The sequence below is a fragment of the Nycticebus coucang genome, chromosome 10, assembly GCF_027406575.1.
Source record: "Nycticebus coucang isolate mNycCou1 chromosome 10, mNycCou1.pri, whole genome shotgun sequence".
Lineage (NCBI taxonomy): Eukaryota > Metazoa > Chordata > Mammalia > Primates > Lorisidae > Nycticebus > Nycticebus coucang.
Window position 1 is genome coordinate 128640122 of NC_069789.1, and position 20385 is coordinate 128660506.

At 56.0% G+C, this 20385-nt stretch overlaps 1 protein-coding gene across 1 annotated transcript in view; it reads right to left on the reverse strand.

Moving 5' to 3' along the window:
- Positions 1-2247: 2247 nt before the first annotated feature.
- The window catches only part of CHST8 (carbohydrate sulfotransferase 8), a 131587-nt gene continuing 113449 nt past the window's right edge, over positions 2248-20385 (reverse strand). Inside the window, exons 3-4 of the mRNA XM_053608128.1 lie at positions 4300-4337; positions 2248-3742 (exon numbers count right to left, since the gene is read on the reverse strand). Of these exons, the coding sequence (XP_053464103.1) occupies positions 2639-3742; positions 4300-4337 (1142 nt within the window). The 3' untranslated portion in view covers positions 2248-2638. The remainder of the gene's footprint in view (positions 3743-4299; positions 4338-20385) is intronic.

Below are 20385 nucleotides of genomic sequence, written 5' to 3' on the forward strand. Positions count from 1 at the left end.
CCAACATTTCTTAGTGGCCAGAGCCACCTGACTCTCACACCTGCCCACTTGTCCGCACCTTAAATCCCATCTCCCCAGAAGACTCAAGGCTTTCTTGATTTACAGGCCCCAGGGAGACCCCAGGCTGCAGGATGTCTGGTCTCTTTACCACTCAGGGCACAGCTTTGTCACCTGGATAAGTCTTTAGCCATTCATGGGCAAAGGCCTGGCAGGGGCCTCCCCAGGGGCTGCACCAGAGAGGCCCTGTTTGAGGGACATAGCCAGGAGAGGGCACTGGGGCTTATGTGGCTATGTATCCAACTTGATGTGCCTACTTGACCCCTGAGAGCTGTCTGTGGCCTTTTCTTGGGTCCCTGATTAGATGTCACCCCCTACCCCGACTATGCCCAGGAAGGGGTGAGCCGATGGGCTGGGTAGGGGGATGAGGTAGGAGAGGGGTCAGCACAAGGTGGTCCCAGAGAGGAGAGGACTATTCACTACCCCCCCTACACACACATGGATACAGCCTCACACACACCCTCCCCTGCCCTACACATACTCAGGTGCACACTTGTCCATGTGAGGCCGGCTGGGTTAGGGACTGGAGCTGGGTCCAGCACCAGCTCAATGACTTCAGGATGGGGTCCCAGGGCTGGGCCTCTGGGCCATGACCTCCGTTGGAGGTGTGCTACAGGCCATCAGGTGGAGATCCTGGTCACTGCCTGGACACTGTGTCTCCTGTCATCACCACCAGGAAAGATAGCCCTTTGATGGATGTATTGTGAGTGCACATCTGCCCGGGTGTGCAGGCCTGGGTGTCTCCTCAAGATGACACTGGGAAGATGTCTCCTACACACTCACACACACTCAGACTTGGTGGGGGGCAATCCCCACCATTGCTAAGCTGCCATAGCAGGAGTAAAGCTGTCCTGCAGGCTGCTCCAGCTGGACGTCCAGGTGTCACTTTGCTGAGCAGATGACATGGTAATACTCTGCCTGAGGCTTCATCAAAGGCATCTGTGACCAGGGATACTTTATTGTGTTGTGAATCCAGTCTCATGTTCTGGGCACCAGAGCCTGGGTCAGCTACCTCTGGGTCATCATCAGCCAGGCCCCTCCCTGCCTCCTCTCACATTGACCCTGGCTCAGGTCAGCCTCTCTGCCTTCTCAAGCCACCTGGCAGCTAACTTCCCACCTTCTGTGAATACCCAGAGTCCCTCAGACCCTGACAGAAGCTTCCTCCCAGCTCATGTGTCAAATGGCCCAGGACACTTGTAGCTGGAATCCAAGGGGAGGGCTCACCCCACCCAGGGTCCAGGATGGATGTGGCTCCATGGAGGCAGGAGGCAGCCTCAGTGCCTTGCTCCCCCTTCACAAGGTCCGGAGCCTAAGGTGGGGGCAGAAAAAGAGATGGGGTAGCCCCATCTCCAGCAGTGCCTCCCCAGCAAGTGAGAGCCATCTCCTGGGGTTGGGGGACTGTGGAGAAACTCCATAGGGCAAGCAACACAGGCTGACATGGCTGACGGAGAGAGGGCAGAGACCCCACCAAGAGGCAGTACTTCTCATCAGAAGCCACACCCAAACCCGGCCACAGCCACACACCCTCTCCAAGCTCCACAAACACTTCCTCAGCAACCTTGCCAGAATCACCCTAGCTTTTGACAGTTCCAGAACCACGTATGGCGTATGGTGTGTAAATGTTTGCTTTTGGAGGTGGTTTCCTGTACAGTTTCTCCTCCCAGGCAGATGATCCTGGCAGCCCTGAGGTGGCTTTGACAGGGGAATGGGGCCAAGGATCGGGCTGAGGGTTGGAGAGTGACAGCTTTAGGCCAAAGCCCCTGAAGAGCCCAGGGGGTGTCAAAAGCTGGGGATGGCGTCACTCCCCACTGAGAATCACACCCACTGACGCCTGCACAGGGCCTTGGGGCTCCAAGTATTCAGAGCTCCCTCCTGCCCCCTGCAAGGTGCACTGGCCAGAAGGGACCTCGACGGGCCTCCACGGGGACAGGTCTCTCCTCTCCTTTTGAATTTGCAGATTCTGAGACCAGAGGGTCTGGCAGAGCTGGCGTTGGTTGAAGAAGCCTGAAGAGCCCCTGCAGGCCCCAGTGGAGGGAGTCTCTGGGCCCTCTGTCCGCTCCCACAGGGCGGCTCCTGCCCTGGGCTTCCTGGAAGCAACTGACGCCTGCTGGTAGCTGCTCGGGCTATCCCAGAAAGGCCTGGAGCGGGAGATGTTCCCATACCCCCACAGAGTAGACATTGCCACTCTGGAAACCGTGTGCTTTATTTGTAACCTCCATCCAAGGGGACATCCCCCCTGGGTCATAGAAAAGCTGCAAACCGCATGGTTTGGTACAAGGCAATGGCTAAGGGACCGCTAGAAATCCCTTCCCGCTGGGGCCTAGTCCTCGGGCCTCAGGATTCCCTGGTCATTGGAACTCCTGGCTGAGCTCCTGGGGGTCAGTCTGCATTTCCCTCAGCCAAGGAGGAGGAGGTGGGAACACGACGAGGGCCAGGGTCCCCACCCAAGAGCAGAGGCCTCTGTCCCCACCTAGGGCCTGGGGCATCCCACAGACACCTGGCTCTACATCTCAGCTGGGGACGCGGCCCCACAGAGAGTGGGGACGCCCCTGCGCGCCGCACCGCCAGCCGGCCCCGCCCTTCAGTACAGGTCTGCGAAGGGCTTGGAGTAGTTGAAGGTCAGGTAATCCATGTAGTAGAAGTCGTAGGCGCGCTGCCGCTGCAGGGCCGAGAGCTGCGCAAAGTACTGGTGGGTGATCCTCGCTGTCGTCCGCGCCTCCTCCGAGTGTCTGTCCTTGAACCTGGGGAAGGTCAGGTTCCCTGGCGCGTGGATGAGGCTCAGGAAGAAGTTGGCATCGTCCTCCATGCTCTCAAACTTGCCCACAAAGTCGTAGTCTATGAGGCAGGGGCTGCAGAGCCGGCTGACGTGGTCCCAGTGGATGTCCATGCCCACGGGCCGGTGCACGTCCAGCAGGTACTGCACGAACTCGGGGAAGCGCACCCCGGAGCCTGTCCGCAGCGCCTCCCGCGAGGCGTTGACCCGGTACCGGGCCAGGATGGCCTTGCCGAAGACGGGGTGGTAGTAGCTGTTGGGGTGCTCGAACTTGTCGCGGAAGGCAGACACCAGCCTCTCGAAGGGCTCGCGGACGAAGAGCATCTTGGTGTAGGTGCTGAGCCGGTGCAGGATGCCCTGGCGGTCGAAGGTGTCCAGGCGTCTGAGGGCGCTGCCGTAGTGCACCGTGTTGTGCTGGATGTGGGCGGTGGACGACGCCAGCCCCGCCAGCACCATGAGCACCCGCTTCCAGTTGGAGCAGCCCGCCTTGGGAACCTCGCAGTACAGCACGCGGTGGCGGTCCTCCACGAAGATGCGGGACACGTGGCGCGGAGTGACGGCCCGACGGCTGCTGCTCGCCCGGTACTTGGCACAGGCCTCCTGCATCAGCCGTTTGCGCTCCCGCTGGCTCTGCTGCAGGCTGACCCAGCGGCCGTCCAGGGCCCGCGGGCGCGGCTGCGCGAAGGTCCAGGCCGAGCTGTTGGCTGGGGCTGCTGCTGGCATTTTCTTGATGAGCAGCCGGCGGCGGCGCTGCCGGAGTCGCAGAGGGGACACCCTCTTCAGATGGGGTTCATGCCGCTCAGGCACCGGCCAGTCGGGGCCCCTCGGGGTTCCGCTGGACAAATCTCGTATGACCCTCTCTGTGGGTACCTTCAAGTCACCATCCTGAGAACTGCCTTGCGGCGGGAGGTCCTGGGGGCAAGAAGAGAAGTGGTTACCAGGATGGGACAGGTCAGGGGGCCACCGAGAGTCACCCAGGCCAAGTCCTCACTGCGGCTGCGGTTCCTGCCCTCTTTGTGGCCTGAGTTTGTTCCGGGTGAGAGAGACAGGCTGACTCTGCAGGTGTGACCCCTCTGAACCCTGGCCCAGCACCCAGAGGCCTCCCTTCCCTCTGGGGGCCACGTCCAGCCACAAATAGCGCAGGACCTGAGGCGCCAGTGTCATCTCGGCCACAAGATGGCGCGGTCTGCCCAGGAACCTGCGCTTGGGGACGGGCGGTGGGAGCCGGTGGCCTGAGGGAGGCAGGCTCGGATTTACTGCATCTATTACAGGGGTCCAAAGCAGCAGTCTAACAGCAGAGGGAAATTCATAGACCCAAAGCCCTGTGCTTTGTTCCCAAGGCGCCTGGGAAAGACTGGACACATTTTTCTTTCCAAGAATGGATTCACTGTGAGCTCCAAATTTTCTTCCCTGCCCACCCCTACTCCCCCAGGCTGCCTGCTGAGATTTATCCAACTCTCAGAACTTACCTCCTGGGCCTGCTGCGGCCTGATGTTGAACTTTATTCCTGAAAAGCAAACAGAGGAGAGGACAGGATTAGGCGCGAAGTACCACGTGGCTCCCAGGGGCCTGTTATGGACTCTTGGCTGTGGATACCCAGGCTGCAGGGAGCCTGGGGCCAGCTCTGGGCAAAGACAGTTTTGGGGGTAGGGGGTGGGGGGACAGCTCGCTGTTGGAGCTCCTCCATCCTCTGCCCTCTCAGAAAATGGGGGTGCAGCAACGATGCTGCCCCACTGGCTCCCAAATGATACTCACTTCTCTATATCACACCTCTTGATAAACCTGCAAGGTCTGGACAGGCAACCTGCCCAGGTGTGCCCACACACCTGTCCAGAGGAGTGGCCAGAGGTCTCATAGGCCACCTGCTGCCTCACCTCCCTAAGTCACAGGGAAAGGACCATTCAGAAAGCTCTACCTGTCTCCCACACCCTATCAGCCATGCCTTAGGTGCTCTGTACTGAAATATAATACATTCACACACCTTTGCGCACACAGACCAGGGGATGGCGTTCCCTACCCTGGGCACTTGCCTTGTGATTTTGGCCTTCTAGCTGTCCATGTCTGGCTCACCCTGGTCTCCAAAGGGCTGAGCCCAGGTAGTGACTTCCCCATAAGCACTAACTGCCAACTCAGGGAAGCTGGGGATCACACTCCAGAGTCGCCCCCTCTGCCCACCAGGGCAGACCCTCACCTGGGCTGAGCCAAGGTAACCCAGAATTACAAGTTCTGGGCAGGCAAACCTTTGGCCAGTCTGCTCCACATTCTCTTTGGTCTGTTTGGGGAGAAGGACCTGGGAGGACACGGACGGTTCCCTCCGAGGGAATCAATTTAGAAGTCTGGGCCTCCTTCCCCATTCCCTGCCTGGCCACTGAGGTGTCACTGGCTCTTTCTCCTCCTGTGCCAACTGGATGGAGATTTTTGCTCTGAGGCTTTGCCAAAAGCCAGTCATCAGAACCAGGCAGCCCTTAGACAAGCAAAGCTTGAACTTCCAAGCTGGCAGGTCGGGGCACTGTGTCCAACCACATCAGACCAAATCCTGGCTGATTCCTGGGGAAGGGGGATGGTACTAGTGGCTTTCCATGTCCCCTGCCATCTCTGTGTACTTGACAGAGGTTCAGTGGCTGGAAGCCCAGATGGTGAGGGGACATAGGACTTCCCTGACCCTGCAGACTTCTCTATGGGGCCCGTTTTCACAGGGTCAGCCAGGGCTGCGACCTGACAGTCCGAGGCTGTGCCTTCACGGTCTCTTTCATCCATTAGCAAGGGAGGAGGGGGATGCAGTCACTCCTGGACTGATAAGCCTCAATTCCCTGAGCTTGCTGGAACCTTCCTCAAGTCCCAAAAAAGGCAGAGACGAAGACAGAACTTGAACACACCAGTCCTTTTGTGCACTCCTCCCTCTGGGCTGAGAACAAAGGTTTGTTCTTTCCCAGCAAAGGGCAGAGTGTCCCCACCTTCCTGGGTATTCTCCAGCTTCTGCGTGCATGCATGTGTGTGTGCACAGGTGGGGGAGCTCCGAAACGGGCCTCTAGCCTCATCCTTGAAGGCTGAGGGTAAGCTGTGTATAGCACTGGCTGTATCCCTCCATATATATCTCCTATTGGTTTTATTTCTCTCGTACACCTCTGAATTCAGAAATCCCCCCGCCCCCCGTGGTAGGGGTGTGGACAGTGGATGTCGGGCTTGAGAGGAGCCTTTTAGAATCAAGCCCCTCTCCAGAGCCCCCTCTCAGTCCCGAGCCTACTTGCTTCCCTCTTCATAGCCACCCGCTCCTGGTCCTCACCCGTCTACCCCACAGTCATCTCATTTCCCTCTGGCTTATAGGGGATTCTTTCCCTCAGCCAATGATGACAGATCCCTTCACCAGAAGGGACCCGCCGGACCACTTGGTTTCCCTCTGCATGGCCCAGTCTCCTTAATTATTTTCTTCTGGCAATGGCAGCTGGCTCTGCTAAATCACCTCTCTTCCTCAGTCTCAGATACAGGAATTTACTCTGCTTGTCACTCCTGTCAACTCGTCAAGGTGTGATGGTGCTTATTTATATCCCTTTTCTGGAGCAAATGAGTCATGCCAGCTTCAGCCTAGATTGGGGCTGGGGAGCCACTTCCAGAAAGCACCTGCTGGACGGTGAGGTCGGAAGAGCATGTACTCATGGTGGGGGGACGCTGCAGTCCCTGAGGCTGTGACCTCCCAGTGGCACTGCTCCCACACCCTGGGTGGGAGGTGGGCTGTGGGTCTGTTCTGTTCTAACTGCAGAATGGACAGAGGGGGCTCTGTCGCTTGGACCTCCGGACTCTGAGCCTAAAGTAGTTCCCCAGGTTGGCCTATATAAGGCTGGCCAGGCTAGAGCCCTGGGACTGGAAGAAAAGTTGCTGCTAGACAGGGCTTGGCCAGCCTGGCTTGGACTGCCCCCTTTGGAGGAAAAACTGTTTCGTGGACAGTAAGAGAACCAATAACAGATCACAGCAACACATCTTACGTGGAGCCTGTGGGCTTGGCACAAGCTGTATGTTCCTGACCCTGAACCTCAGGCAGCTTATTGGACACAGCATAACCCCAACCCCAAGAGGCCATTTTTGAATAAAGACAGAAAGGTAATGAAGGAAATATAAAGGGCTCTCCCCCTTGCCAAGAGTCCAGTATCCCCACTTTCTCCATGGAGGCAGCTCCCCTTCCTTGCACTGCTTGGATAATGGTAGAAACAAAGTGCACCCCAGAGCTGGGCAGGGGAAAGCCGGGAGCCTTGGGTCTCCTGGGGCTGGGGTCTGCTCATCCCCTGGGTGGGCTGCACTTCAGGACCCTGGGCAGCCATAGGGAGGGCAGCTAAGGGCCCAGGAGGAAGATTTGCCCCACCCCCACCCCTGTGAGTCCCTAGTACAAGTGCTATGCAGGCTATATAGGGGGTAGAGGGCTTATAGGGGTTGGGGGGCTTTGGCCTCAATATAACCATCATCAGGTCTCCCAATAAATGGTTCATCTAGATAAAATCAGTGACCTTGCTTAGCAACATGAGTCTCAGCGCCCAGCCTCCTCTCCCACCCAATGCTACTGTGCTGCCAAGCACACTCCCCCCCCACCTCCGCCCCCACAACGGGAGAATCCAAGGCCCGCCACACGCATTTTGCTTTCAGTATCTGAGTTACCCGTCCCCTCCTCTCAAAGTTGCGTTAACGGTCTGTAAGACAGCTCCATCCCCCCCCCCCCGCACAGTAAGAAATAAACAACCACTTTCTCTTTCTGGACAGATGACATTCGCAGAGAGGCTGAAACACATGCGTTACGATAGCGTGAGCATCGGGGAGAGGGAACGAGGCGTGAGTTATTGGGATTGCCAGACGTGCTCTGAGGCGAGAACTCTTCATTGGCTGAAGGTTTTTTTCTTGGCATTTGGCTGAAAAGCTTCCTGGTTACTAACAAAGGTTGATGAGAGTGTGCAAAGCCAGTTTCATAGTAATTAGGCTGTGTGGCCTGGGGAGGGGCCCGGGCTGGGGAAGGGTCAGCCTGTGGGCAGTTCACTCCTCTCCAGAGGCACAGGAGAGAGACTGGATGGCTGTCACTGATGCCCAGGACCCACTTGTGGTACTGATTGGGGACAGCCTTTCAATCAGGCCCTTTATTTTATTTATTTATTTATTTTGAGACAGAGTCTCCCTATGTCGCCCTTGGTAGAGTGCTGTGGCATAACAGCTCACAGCAACTTCAAACTCTTGGGCTTAGCCGATTCTCTTGCCTCAGCCTCTCAAGTAGCTGGGACTACAGGCGCCCGCCACAACACCCAGTTATTTTTTTTTGTTGCAGTTGTCATTGTTTGGCAGGCCTGAGCTGGGTTCGAACCCGCCAGCCGTGGTGCTTGTGGCCAGTGCCGTAACCACTGTGCTATGGGCGCCAAGCCAGTCAGGCCCTTTAGACAGGCCACATGGCTGTGGGTAGGGGTATAACTGCCTCATGAGCCCCTGAGCTCCCCAGCTCCAGGTCGCTCATGCCCAGGAAGGTGACAGCTTCTCTGGCTGCTCCAGTCCCTCCCCTGGCCCTGATGGGCACAGGTTGAGATGGTCCTGTCACTCTGAACACTGCAGACAGGGGAGGCAGTGCTATCCTTAAAGAATCAAATCCAGGGGGACAGACACTGGAGAACTAGGGGGGTCAGGAGAAGCATGGAGTGGGTGCCAGCCTCAAGTCCCTGTCTTGTGTGGAGTTTGACTTGTGTATCTGTTGGGTTTCCCAATGGAGCTGTGTCCTTGGCCACCTTTGCACCGGCTGGGCCTTCGTGGTGGCTAAGCCGTGTGGCCACCCCACATCCATCAATGATGTACACTCACTTACACTGCTCAGCTGGCCAGGGAGCTCCCAGGGCTTTTGGCTGGCCTGAAGGGTGTGGCACTGAGGGTGTGGCCCTGACTGCATCTTTTTTTTTTTCTTTTTGAGACAGAGTCTCACTAGAGACTGGACTATAGTGCCATGGCATTACTGCTCATAGCAACTTCAAGATCTTGGGCTCAAGCAATCCTCTTGCCTGTAGACTCCCTACAGAGGCATCAGATGGGACCAGGCACTACTGTCCCAAGCAGCAGAAGGATGCAGGTTCCACCTCCCAGTCAGAAAGGGGCAGACCTAACAAGGGCGTGAGAAGGGCCTCCAGTCACAGCCCCACACGCCAGTCAGTGCCAAGCCACAGGTGGCCCGCCCTAGTGCGGGGTGCTGGTGGGGGAGAAGGCAGCCAGATGGGTGAGCTGCCCACTGGGGCCAGCGGAGAGAACCCTGAGGGAACTGCCAGGCCCCATCCCGAGGGAAGTAGGGGAGGTTTCTGAGTTTGCAGGTGTTCAACAGAAATAGAACCAATAGGAGATATATATGGAGGGGTGGGTAGGGGGAGAGGCAGAGGAGAGGCGAGAGAGAGATTTATTTTAAGGAGTTGGCTCACACAATTATGGGGGCTGGCAATCTAAAGTCTGCCTGGGGAAGGACTGATGTTGCAGTCTGAGCTGGAAGGCTGTCTCAGAGCACAGTGCCCTCTTCTTGGGGGAACCTTGGTCTTTTCCTTAAAGCCTTCAACTGATTGGATGGGGCCCACCCACCCTCTCAATGTCTTCATGACAACATCTAGACTGTTGTTTGGCTGGACAGCTGGACACCATCGCCCTGCCAAGTTGATACATGTGATTCGCCATCCCAGTATCACCATAACAAAGTCTCCCAAACTGAACAGCTTAAGAAACAAAAAGGTGCTTGCTCACAGCTCTGAGGTGGCCGTCTGCAGTGAAGGTGTCAGGAGGCCTCTCAGGAAGGACCCTTCCTTGCCTCATCCAGCTTCTGGCAGCCCCAGGCATCCCTGGACTTGAAGGAAGGGGAATTCAGTTTCTGCTTCTATATTCACAAGCTCCTCCCATGTTTGTCTCTTCTTACAAAGGCCCCTGTTGTACTGAGGGAGCACTCACCCTACCTTATCTTAATTTGATTCCATCTGGAAAGATCCTATAAGGTCTCAGTTACAGGTACACGGAGTTGCAACTTCAGCATTACTTTTTTATCCCTAGGGTACACAATGCAAACCAGAATAGGGGTGAATATGATTTCAGGGGGCTTTAAGAGTGTCCTGAAGGCAGGTTAGGGACAGCCTAAAGGAGGTGAAAACTGGTTCACTTTCTGGGTTGCATCTCCTGATGAGTAGAGAAGGACCACATTAGTTCTTGATGTTCTTGGGGCAGAACCAGTGTCTTGTGGTCTTGTGTCAGCACACAGGAGCTCAATAAATGCTTGTGGAAGGGCTGAGAGCTGCCTGGACTGAGAGCTGGCCTCGGAGGTGGGGATGGGTGTGGGGCCTCACCTTGTAGAATTCCAGCCCTCACCTTCCAGAATTCCATGTCGAGGTGGCAACGGATACACACAGGAGTGGCCCCAGCCCAGGGATCTGTCCAGCCCCAGGCCCAGCTGGGTGGCCCTGAAGTGCAGCTCCGCCCACCTCTCCCTGCCAGAGCTGGAGCCTTCAGAGCTGTGAAGGAACACATTTTGCTCTGGGACTGGGATACACCTCCTCTGGTTCTCCTTCCACCAGCTCCCACTCTGCCCTTGTGAGGTGTCTGCTGGCCCCCTGGGTGAAGGACAAACTGCCCCCCAAGGGCCTCTGCCTCATAGTGAACTGCTACCACCATCTGGGGTAGGTTGTTAATATGCAGATGAGATGCAAAACGGAAGTTTTAACACACTCAGCAATTAGAAGGCAGCCTGGACTCAAGGCACAGAATTCAGATGAAAGCCGAAAATTCTCCCTGTGTGTGCAGGAGGATTCGACTTATTAAATTCCTGGCTGGGTCCCCAGGGGGTAGCCTGGAACCCAGCCTCTGTTGCAGCCTCACCCACTTCTGCTGCCCCAGAGCCCAGGACAGGTAAATGGGGATCCAGGTATTGGGGCTGCCCCGGACACAGGTGCCAGCTGCTCCAGGGCCCTGAAAGTGGCTCTGTGGCCAGAGTGTGGCCTGAGGCAAGGTGGTGGCCAGACACTTCTGGGCAATGCAGCATGCGGCCCCTGCAGCCCCCTCCCCTCTCTTCCCTTGGGCTCCAGGGTGCACTTCTTCCCATTTGCTCAGAGACAACTGAATTGGTCATAGTGGGGTCATACGGGGATCCCTGACCTTTGGCTCAGACCAGAGAAGGGGCTTACTCCCCACCACCTGGAGAGTCCCCTCTGAGTGACAGCCTTTAATGAGGAGTCAGCATAGCAACAAAGAAGAAAGAGAGAAAGTGTATGTGCACCACTGTGTGACCTTGGACAAATTCCTCGACCTTGCTGAACCTGTTTCATCTATAAAAAGAGCTAAAAATATGCATCTTGCAAGTCCACAAATGAGGCACAGCCCTGGGCACGGTGAGAGGCTGTTGGCTGGAAGCTGTCAGCTCCTGGCTGCCCATTATCTGGGTTTTTTTGTAGCAGCAGAGTTTCCCAGAGCTCAGCTCCAGCACCCAGCAGGACTCTGGGATGCTCTGCCAGGGTGGGGAGCGGGGATCTTCCTGTTTTGGGCGGATGCACACCTGATGGCTCTGACCGCTGCTTGTTTTGTTTAATGATTCTGTTCCCTCGCCTCCGTGATTAGGAACCAGGATTCGCCGCCTGGTAGCTCCCTGTCAGCTCAGCCTCGGCTGTGAATTCCCTCGGAGCTGTCAGAGTCGAGCATCAGGGGGCTGCCTGTCAGTCAACCAGCCAGCCAGTTAGCCAGTCTGGTCTGCGAACCCACCAGCTGTTCCCCCCACCCCCACTCACGTGCCCATCAGTTTGCAGGGGAGGGGAGTCCTGAGCGCCCCCCTCTTGTGCTTCTCCTATCCACAGGCGGAGGTCCTCACCTCCTGCTTTACAGAGCTCTTCTGTTAGATCCTGCAGTGACTCCTACAGTGTTTAGTGGGGGGCGTGTGGTCCCAGCATCCGCATGCACTCACAGCATTATGTCCTGCATTGGGGGAACGCATGTTGCAGAGGGTGGATTCGGATGTTTTATAGATCATAAAACTGTGTGCCTATTAGCCCACAAATGTGGGGGGGCTGCATCACAGCTCACATCTGTGTGGCCCGGGGCATGCTTCCGGCTGTGCGTGGTGTGATGTGGCGTGCCCGAGGTGGGGACTGTGTCTGTGTTCACGTCCCGGTGTGGTTTCTGGGAGTCCGCCACACATGGTTTGGAGCAGGCCATACCTTTTCCCTCCTTCATGTACTCTTGGAAGGATGAGCAGGAGCTGGTGAATGGTGCTGCAGATGGGAAAGAACACACTTGGTGGCACCAGCTGGTACCCTCAGGGTGGCCCTGGGCATTCCCCAGTTCTGTTTCCTGAAGGACACTGGCAGTGAGATCACTCAGCCGCCTCCACCTGGCAGCACACGACGGCAGAGCAGTCCCCCTGTCCAGTGCCATTTATCCCTCCACTCAACACTGACTGAGCATCTGTAGGGGCCAGGCAGTGTCTAAGACACCAGTGACACACCCCAGCCAGGACTGGATCAGTCATGGCCCTGCCCTCATGGAGCTTACAGTCTAAACAGGAATTGAAGTCTGGATGGCAATTCCAGGTGGGACAGCCATCAGGACTGTGCATGTGTGACGGGGTGTCAGCAGCCCAGGACACCAACTGACATCTCCCAAAGGTGAGGAGGGCATTTCCGGCAGAGCTCAGTGGCCTTGCAGTGGGATGACAGGTGTCAAGACCACTGGGGCTGGAAGGCCAGGGACAAGGGCCCTTACAGCTCTATGTCCCGAGGCCCAGGTGAGCTTACGAGGGCTGGCAGCTGTGGAGTTATTTTGAATGTAAGTACCTTTCAGGATGAAGAAGCAAAGACAGAGCAGAGAAGTTGGTCAGGGGATGACAGTCCAGGCAGGTGACATCTGAGCTGAGCTGATCGTGAGAGAAAGCAGAAGATGCCAAAGATATTCCAGGAGTGACATCAGCATGGTGGTGTGCTGGTGGAAGGCTGACAACAGGCTCTCCAGGCAGTGGGATGGATGGGGGTGGGGGGAGCCTGATTTGTAGTGTTTTCTGATTTCCATGGTCTGATTACTCCTGCCTGGCAGCAAATTTCAAGCTCCTGATGTGACGGTGGAGTTGAGCCCTCCTGGGCCGGTACAATCCAGCTCCAACTTGACGCCACAGCAGTAGGAGTCCCTGGGGACTCGCTGGGTGCAGAGGGAGACTTTGGTTTCTGGCCTGAGCAGCGGGTGAATGTTGGTGCTGTTTCCTACCAAGGAGGGTGGTTCCCCTTCCGTCTCCTGGGTGCAGATGTCCCTAGGGCAGTTGGAGGAGGGTGACACGGTGATGACAGGTGGCTGGGCAGAGCAGTGGGGCAGACATTTTTTTTTGTTGTTGTTAATCAAAGATGGACAAGAGCTTTGTCTCCTGACCATGGAGATTGTTTCAACATCCTGCCCAGCAGCCAGGGTGTTCACGGAGGCTCGGGGGTGGGGGTGTCAGTAGGGCCTGGCTTGCCTGTCTTAGCGTTAGGGATGCCTGTTCACCACCAGAGCTCTCCTGGGCAGGCGAGGGACCAGCACTTCTCAGAGAGGAGGCAGGGTGGAGGTGGCTGCAGCCCTGTTCTTCGCCTGGCCCTGGAGGAGCCTTGCAGCCTCACAGCACCATGCCTGGGGGTCTGACTACAGGGATGTCAATGACGTCTCTAATTTGGCTGACAGGGTGCCTGGTGACCACTTTCCCATCAGCTCTGCAGGAAGGGGCCTAATTTGGTCTAAATAATGGTGAATCCTGCTGTGGGGTTACCAGGAAATAGAAGTGAGTCAGACTAAAGCCTGAGGCTTGGACGGCTCCATGCAGGGGCTGCTCCTTTGCCTGGAAAAGTGACCACCCCACCCACCAGCCTGGCCCTGACACGGGTGCCCAGGGACAAACACAGACAGTGCAGTCCTTGTTCACTGCAATGGAGTCAGGCCATAGGAGGCAGCCAGCGGGGCAGCCTCATTACCAAAGTGGCCTGGCTGCAAGATAATGATCAGACCAGCTCCAGCCGGCCTGGGGGTGTGTTGTTCCGGCTGCAGCATCAATTACTGAGCTGGCCTGCGGCAGTCAGACCCACACAGCTGTTGCCTGCCATACCCCGAAGAGCCACAGAAGTAAATCTGTCCCAGCTGGTGCTCCTTTGAAGCACCCCCCACTGCAGGCTGCTCTGGCCCCCCGTGAGGCACTACAGGCAAGGCTGCTGAGGGTGGGGGTAGGGGCTCAGGAAGGGAGGCTCTTGAACTTTAGAAGAGCTTCCCAGATGGCTGTGCACTGGGGGTCAGTGCTGTCCACTGATCCTACCCCGAAGGGTCCCTGAGTCTAGGTGGCGGCCCAACTTGAGCACAGCCGATGGGCAGCTGCAGCTCCAGACACGGCCCCCTGCCCCACCCCACCGCGTCCGGCTTCTTCTCCAGCATGTCAGGGAACACCCAGGAGCAGCTGCATTTGAGGGGTCATGCTGTGTGCCCCCAAACAGAACAGGGCCTCTGGCAGCTCAAAGGCAAGGCCAGGGGCTGCCTGGAGTGCTGGTGGGTGGTGGTACTGGCAGCGGCCCAGCTATTCCCTGCCCAGGGCCAGGATGGCTGAAGTCTGCATTTGAGAGCAGAGGTAAATCTCCCAGGGCAGGGCCTTGACCTCAAAATCAGGTTCAGCCAAGGGCTAGGGCAAGAGCTGTTCAGGAAGCCTCCGGCCTGAGGAACAGACCAGCTTCTTTAAGGGGTGAGACCCCCTGAATACTGACATCAGTCCTGGGTCAGCAGTGGCTGGCTGTGAGGACACCACCTTCCCTGCACACCTAGCTGAGGGTCCACTTCTGTTCCCTCTGCCCAGCTTGGCCCATATGCCATGGGCAGCAGAACCCACAGGGCCATGTGGATGCAGGGCAACCGCAGGCCATCATGGGGGCACAGACAGCCTGTCCTCTTTTTTTTTTCTTTTTTTTTTGAGACAGAGTCCCTCTATGTCACCCTTGGTAGAGTGCCATGGTGTCACTGCTCACAATAACCTCAAACACTTGGGCTTAAGCGATTCTCTTTGCCTCAGCCTCCCAAGTAGCTGAGACTACAGGTACCCGCCACAATGCCCGGCTATCTTTTGTTGCAGTTGTCATTATTGTTTGGCTGGCAGGGGCCGGGCTCGAGCCCACTAGCCTCGCTGTATGTGGCTGGCACCATAACCACTGTGCTACGGATGCCGAGCTGAAAGCCTGTCCTCTTACCACCCATCACGGCCATGCCACCTCACCCTCTCATCTAGACCACAGGCCCTCTGCACCTCACTGCCTGCACCGCCTCCACTCTGGGACCCTGACTGCAGGGCTGAGGACAGGGGGAGTGAAGAGGGGCCCTGAGGTCTACATGTGCCCCGTCATTCTGGAGGGAACTGGAGAAGACTGAGGCCCCAAAGGAAGTGGGAACACGGATTAGGATCATTACATTGCTGTGCAGGTGAGGAGTGGTGAGGCCTGGACTTTGGTGGGAGGACTGGGGGTGGGTGGTCGGAGAAGAGGAAGGTAGGTTTTTGTAGACCCACCAGGCAGGAGGGTTTGGTGAGTCAGAGGTGTGAGGGGTGAGGATGAAGAACGTGTGGGAGAAGCCCCCATGAGGCACGGACTCGACTCAGCACAGAAGGGAGGTCTAGGGCATGGAAGGGCCCAGCCCTGCCCGGGTTACCCAGAGCCAGAGACAGACGTGAGTAGCACCTGCAGGGAGAAGCTCTCAGCTGGAAACAACGCCCATTAGCCGGCTCTGAGCCATGCACCTCAGTCCAGGAGGCAGCACAGATACAAACCACACCACCCAGCCCTGTGACCTCCAACATCCTTGAAATGTGTCCGCACCACTGCACAATGCCACCCTTGTTAGCTCTAAGAACTAGAAACATCCGCAATTTTCAAAATTGTCACGTGTGCTTAGAATCTGCCTAAGTCTTTGAAGGCCAAGAAGATCACGCCCTACCCCCCATCTTCTCCCTTCTCCAGCATTTTGGGGGTGTCTCCCTCTCTGTGAGAGACACCGTTCACAGGGAATTTGATGCCAGGGTTTGCCTGGGTGGGGGTGGAAGGCTGCCAAGTTCCTGGGAGACACCACTTGAGGTCCCAGAATCTCCTTTCAAGGCTGGGCAGGACCCTTCTTAGCTGGCACATTTGTAACAGGACCCTGGAAATTTGTCACGACGGGCTTTGCAAATGGAATGGGCTCCCATGTAACGGTCGCACATCTGGTAGCTGGGGTGGCTGTGAAGGGAGAGCTAAAGAAGATGTTCTGAGCTGCTTTCCTGCTTCCTTTGAAGTCCAACTAGCGTGACTGCTCTCAGGACAAAGGGAGCCAACTGCAGGTGCTGAGGGGCCCCTCCCCGCTGCCTACGCTGCTGTCTGCATTTCCAGAACGATTCTCCAGCCTGGATCCCCAGGCATGCTTCGCAGGTGTGAAGGGTGCTATTTCAGGAAACAAAAGCAGCCTGGCTTGTGCCTTCAGCCTTTCACACCTGTGAGTGGTGGCGGTGCAAAGCTGCCCATAGGCTAGGGAGGAGGAATCTTCTCTAGAATTAATGATTTGCTAGTTGGTGAGAGCTGCTTGGCCCACCGCAGCATCTTCTGCAGGATTAAACGTCATTCCTTCTAATGACTTGATTTATGTCTGGAGGTTTACAGCTCCAAACAAAATATTGTGATGACGGCAATAAATCACGCTGGGGATGCTTATGACGGCGACTGCCGTGTTTTCTGTTTGTCTGGGAGTTCATTACCAATGAGGGCTGCCATGTGACAGCGTGTGCGGGGCAAGGTGAGTGAGCACAGGGAAGGTGGTGTCAGGTGCCCGGGAGCGTCGGCAGAGAATCTGTGGTTGGCAACGGCAGGGATTTGGGAAATCTGGAAATCAGTAAGAAGGGACCATCCCAAGCTCCAAGGCAGGTGCGTGAGTGGTGGGAATCCTGAGAATGTCATTTCTGGCTTTCAGCTTCCTGCCCTGCTGCCTCTATGAGTGAGAGACCCGAGGATGGGCCAGGTTAGGGGGCTCTCTAGGGCTGAGCTCCAGGGAAGAATGATGATCAGGCCATAGACAGGTGCCCCCTGGGCCTGCACGCCTCACTCAGATGATGGGGAGAAAGGGACCTCTTCCCAAGACCATGGCCTGCACAGCAAGACCTCAGAGAAACTGAATTCAACATCAAGGTTTGCTTCCAAAATAGTAGAAACCAGCGGCCCTGCTTGGCCAGCTGTGTCCTTAGCTGGTCTTGTTAACTGTCACCCTTGTCCCTAACAGAGACTAGAGACAGCAAAGGAGGGTGAGCAAACACTCGAGGGGCTGCCCCACAGAGCACCCTGGACTGTGTCCGCTAGCTCAGCTCACAGCTTATTTAACTGGGGGGTGCGGATGGGGAGCAGCTCCTGTGCTGCACAGGGGTGTCCTCCCTGTCAGATGTGATGGGCCACTGATGAAGGGCAGGTGCGCCTGTGGGCCTATTGATGACAGGTGGGATGGTGGGGGGAGGGTGCAGAGGACAGCAGGTTGGCGGGGGATAGATGGTGGGTGGAAGGTGGGTGAGAGGTGAGTGGACAATGGGTGGAAGGTGGGTGGATACTGGGTAGAAGGTGGGTAGAAAATGAGTGGGAGGTGGTTAGTGGGAAGGTGTCTGAGGCCCCCCAGGGACAGACTTGAGGTGAAGGCCTAGCAAAAGCTAGGGCTGACTGTGTGCATGGCTGGGATGGAGACAGGCCGGGGCAGAGATGGAGAAGCTATCGTCCAGTCCACTGGCTGAAGGTGAAGCCTCCTGCTGTGTCTTCCCCATGGGCAAGAGGGACAGGAAGCTTGGGCTGCCTCTCTGACCTTCTCTGGCATCCCTGACACTCAGGGTGGCAGCACAAGTGACAGAGGTGGCAGCTCCAAAGTAAAGGCAGTCAAGGCCCCACTCGCCCCCTCCCCGGAGCCTCGGTGAACACCCTGGTTGCCAGGAAGGATGTTGAGAATAATCTTCAAGGTCAGGAGACAAAGCTCTTGTCCATCTTTGATTAACAGAAGAGCAAAAAAAAAAAAAAAAAAAAAGTTGTTTGTTTTATAAAGTCTGGAAGATTTTGATAATGAAACCTTTAGAACATATAATTCTGAACCCTTTCTAATTCCAGGCAGATAAGGAATAATAGTAACGTATTTCAACTTCAGAAGCAAAAATAACCTTTTATCACCTAATTTAACAATGTTACTGGGGAAATAGGAGAATGTAAAATGTTATTTAAATGATAAAATATGCTATCTGGGATAGGCAAGGATTTTAATTGCCACAATCAGAGTCTAAACACTTCCATGCCAGCCCTGACAGACACCACTAATGACACGTGTCCGTAACAAGGAGTGGCGGAAAGGGTCAGCCTCAACTATTGAATCTCCCCAGGGAACTGCCAAAAACTGACAGCTGTCTGGGCTCCGCGCTGCTCATCTACAGAGCTGGCTTGTGAAGTAAGAGCCGGTTCAGATATTAATATTAATCGGCCAACACATAAATATTAATCAGTTAATATATACTTCCCATGACAATAAGAGATAAAGGAATCTTATTATGTGGCGGATCAGGGAACACAAACGTCTAAGTGGATTTCTTCGGGACGCACAGCATAAAGAAGGCCTAAGCCTCTTAGGCTTGTCATCTCCGCGGAGAACGCAGCCAGGGCTCCCGCGTGGGCAAAGCAGCGAGCAGGAAAGCCCTACGGGAGCGAATTCCTCTCCACGGGCAGCGGGTGTTGCTCGCCCCCAGCCAGTGGGGTGGGTTTGGTGGCACAGTGGCCAGCATAGGCGGCCCCCAGGTTCCTTCCTTTCAGGGCTCAGGTGCAGAAAATCTCCCCCCAAGTCCTGGGCAAGCAGGTGCAGTGTCGGCAGGCTCAGAACGGCCAGGCAGGAGCCCCCCACTGCCCAGGAAGGGAGCACACAGTGACTCTGCCTCACCCGGCCCCTCTTGGCCCTGCTGCTGGGGACCGTTGATTCTGCAATTATTCATTTGGAGAATAACTGGGAGGAAGGTGACTCTGGTGTGTGCCAGGCTCTGTGCTGAGAGAACAAGGGTGATTTTTTTTTCCTGGAGACACAGTCTGACTCTGTCCCCCTGGGTAGAGTGCTGTGGCACTCTAGAGTTCACAGCCACCCCAAACTCTCAGGCTCAAGTCATCCTCTTGGCTCAGCCTCCCGAGTACCTGGCATTACAGGTGTCCATCACAACACCTGGATATGTTTAGAGACAAAGCCTCCCTCTTGCTTAGCTGGTCTCGAACTCCTGAGCTCAAGCAATCCTGCCTTGGCCTCCCAGAGTGCTAGGATTACAGATGTGAGCCATCAGGCCTAGCCCACAAGGATGAATTAAAAAGTGGTCCCGCTAGGCTGGGTGAGGTGTCTCATACCTGTAATCCTAGCACTCTGGGAGGCCAAGGAGGGAGGATTGCTTGAGCCCTGGAGTTCCAGACCAGCCTAAGCAAGAGTGAGACTCTGTCTCTAAACATATCCAGGTGTTGTGATGGGCACCTGTAGTCCTAGCTAATTGGGAGTCTGAGCCAAGAGGATTACTTGAGCCCAAGAGTTTGATTATGATGCCACAGCACTCTTCCCAGGGTGACAAAGTGAGACCTTTTCTCAAGAAAAAAAAAAGGTCCTGCTGTCGTGGGGCTGTAGCTGGGTATGTTCTATTCTGCCAGTGAGACAAGAGGGCAGACTCTCAGAGAGGTTAAGCACCTCACGCTGTCCACACTGCCGCCCAGGTGGGTGGCAGAGCCGGTGTGCCAATTAATGTGTATCTGAACCGGTTCTTACTTCACAAGAGACTCTGTGCCCTTGTCCTAAACATTGTCCATCAGTGTCAGAGGACACCAGGCTGGCCAGCTCAGGGCTTGGGTGTACCTGGGAGGTCACAGGAGGTCTCACACTACTGTTAGGCAGGTGTCAGGCAGTCAGGGTGGGCTCCTGGTCTTGGGCTGCCCACACCAGGGTCCCTGGGAAGGCCCAGCCTGTGCGGTGCTGACCGGGGAGGCACGGAGGTGGAGATCGCCCAGGTGCAGGCTCACATGCAGACGGCCTCCACAGGCAAAGGCACATCTGAGCACAATTAACATTTTAAGCACTAATTATTTTACTTGGGAGTCTAAGTCTGAGGATCCTTCAATTTCAACTTAATTGGAGAAAAATGGTCAGCAGTTATTGAACAGCAGGAGGGGAGCTCTAGGCTTCCTGACTCTGAGCCAACCGTGAATGATCCTGACTTGCGGGTCTCCACTGCGGCAGCCGTGCAGACAGGCCAGGCGAGGGTGTGGTGGCCAGCCAGGCCCTGGGCGCCCTACCCCACCATCCCTGACATCTATCTGCTGGGAAGGCTGTTTGGCCAAGTTAATTACTTGCCTTTTTATCTTTTCCATTTCCTGTGACAGCATGTTGCAGGAAAACCAAGTGTAGAGGAAATGGGATTCATTATTAAGAGGGGAGCTTGTAAGTTCCCCATCACACCCCCTCGCACTGGATAATAATCTGAACTCACAATAAAATCCTCGGGTTCTCCTGTGGTGGGGAGGGTTGGCAGGTGGTGCACTTGC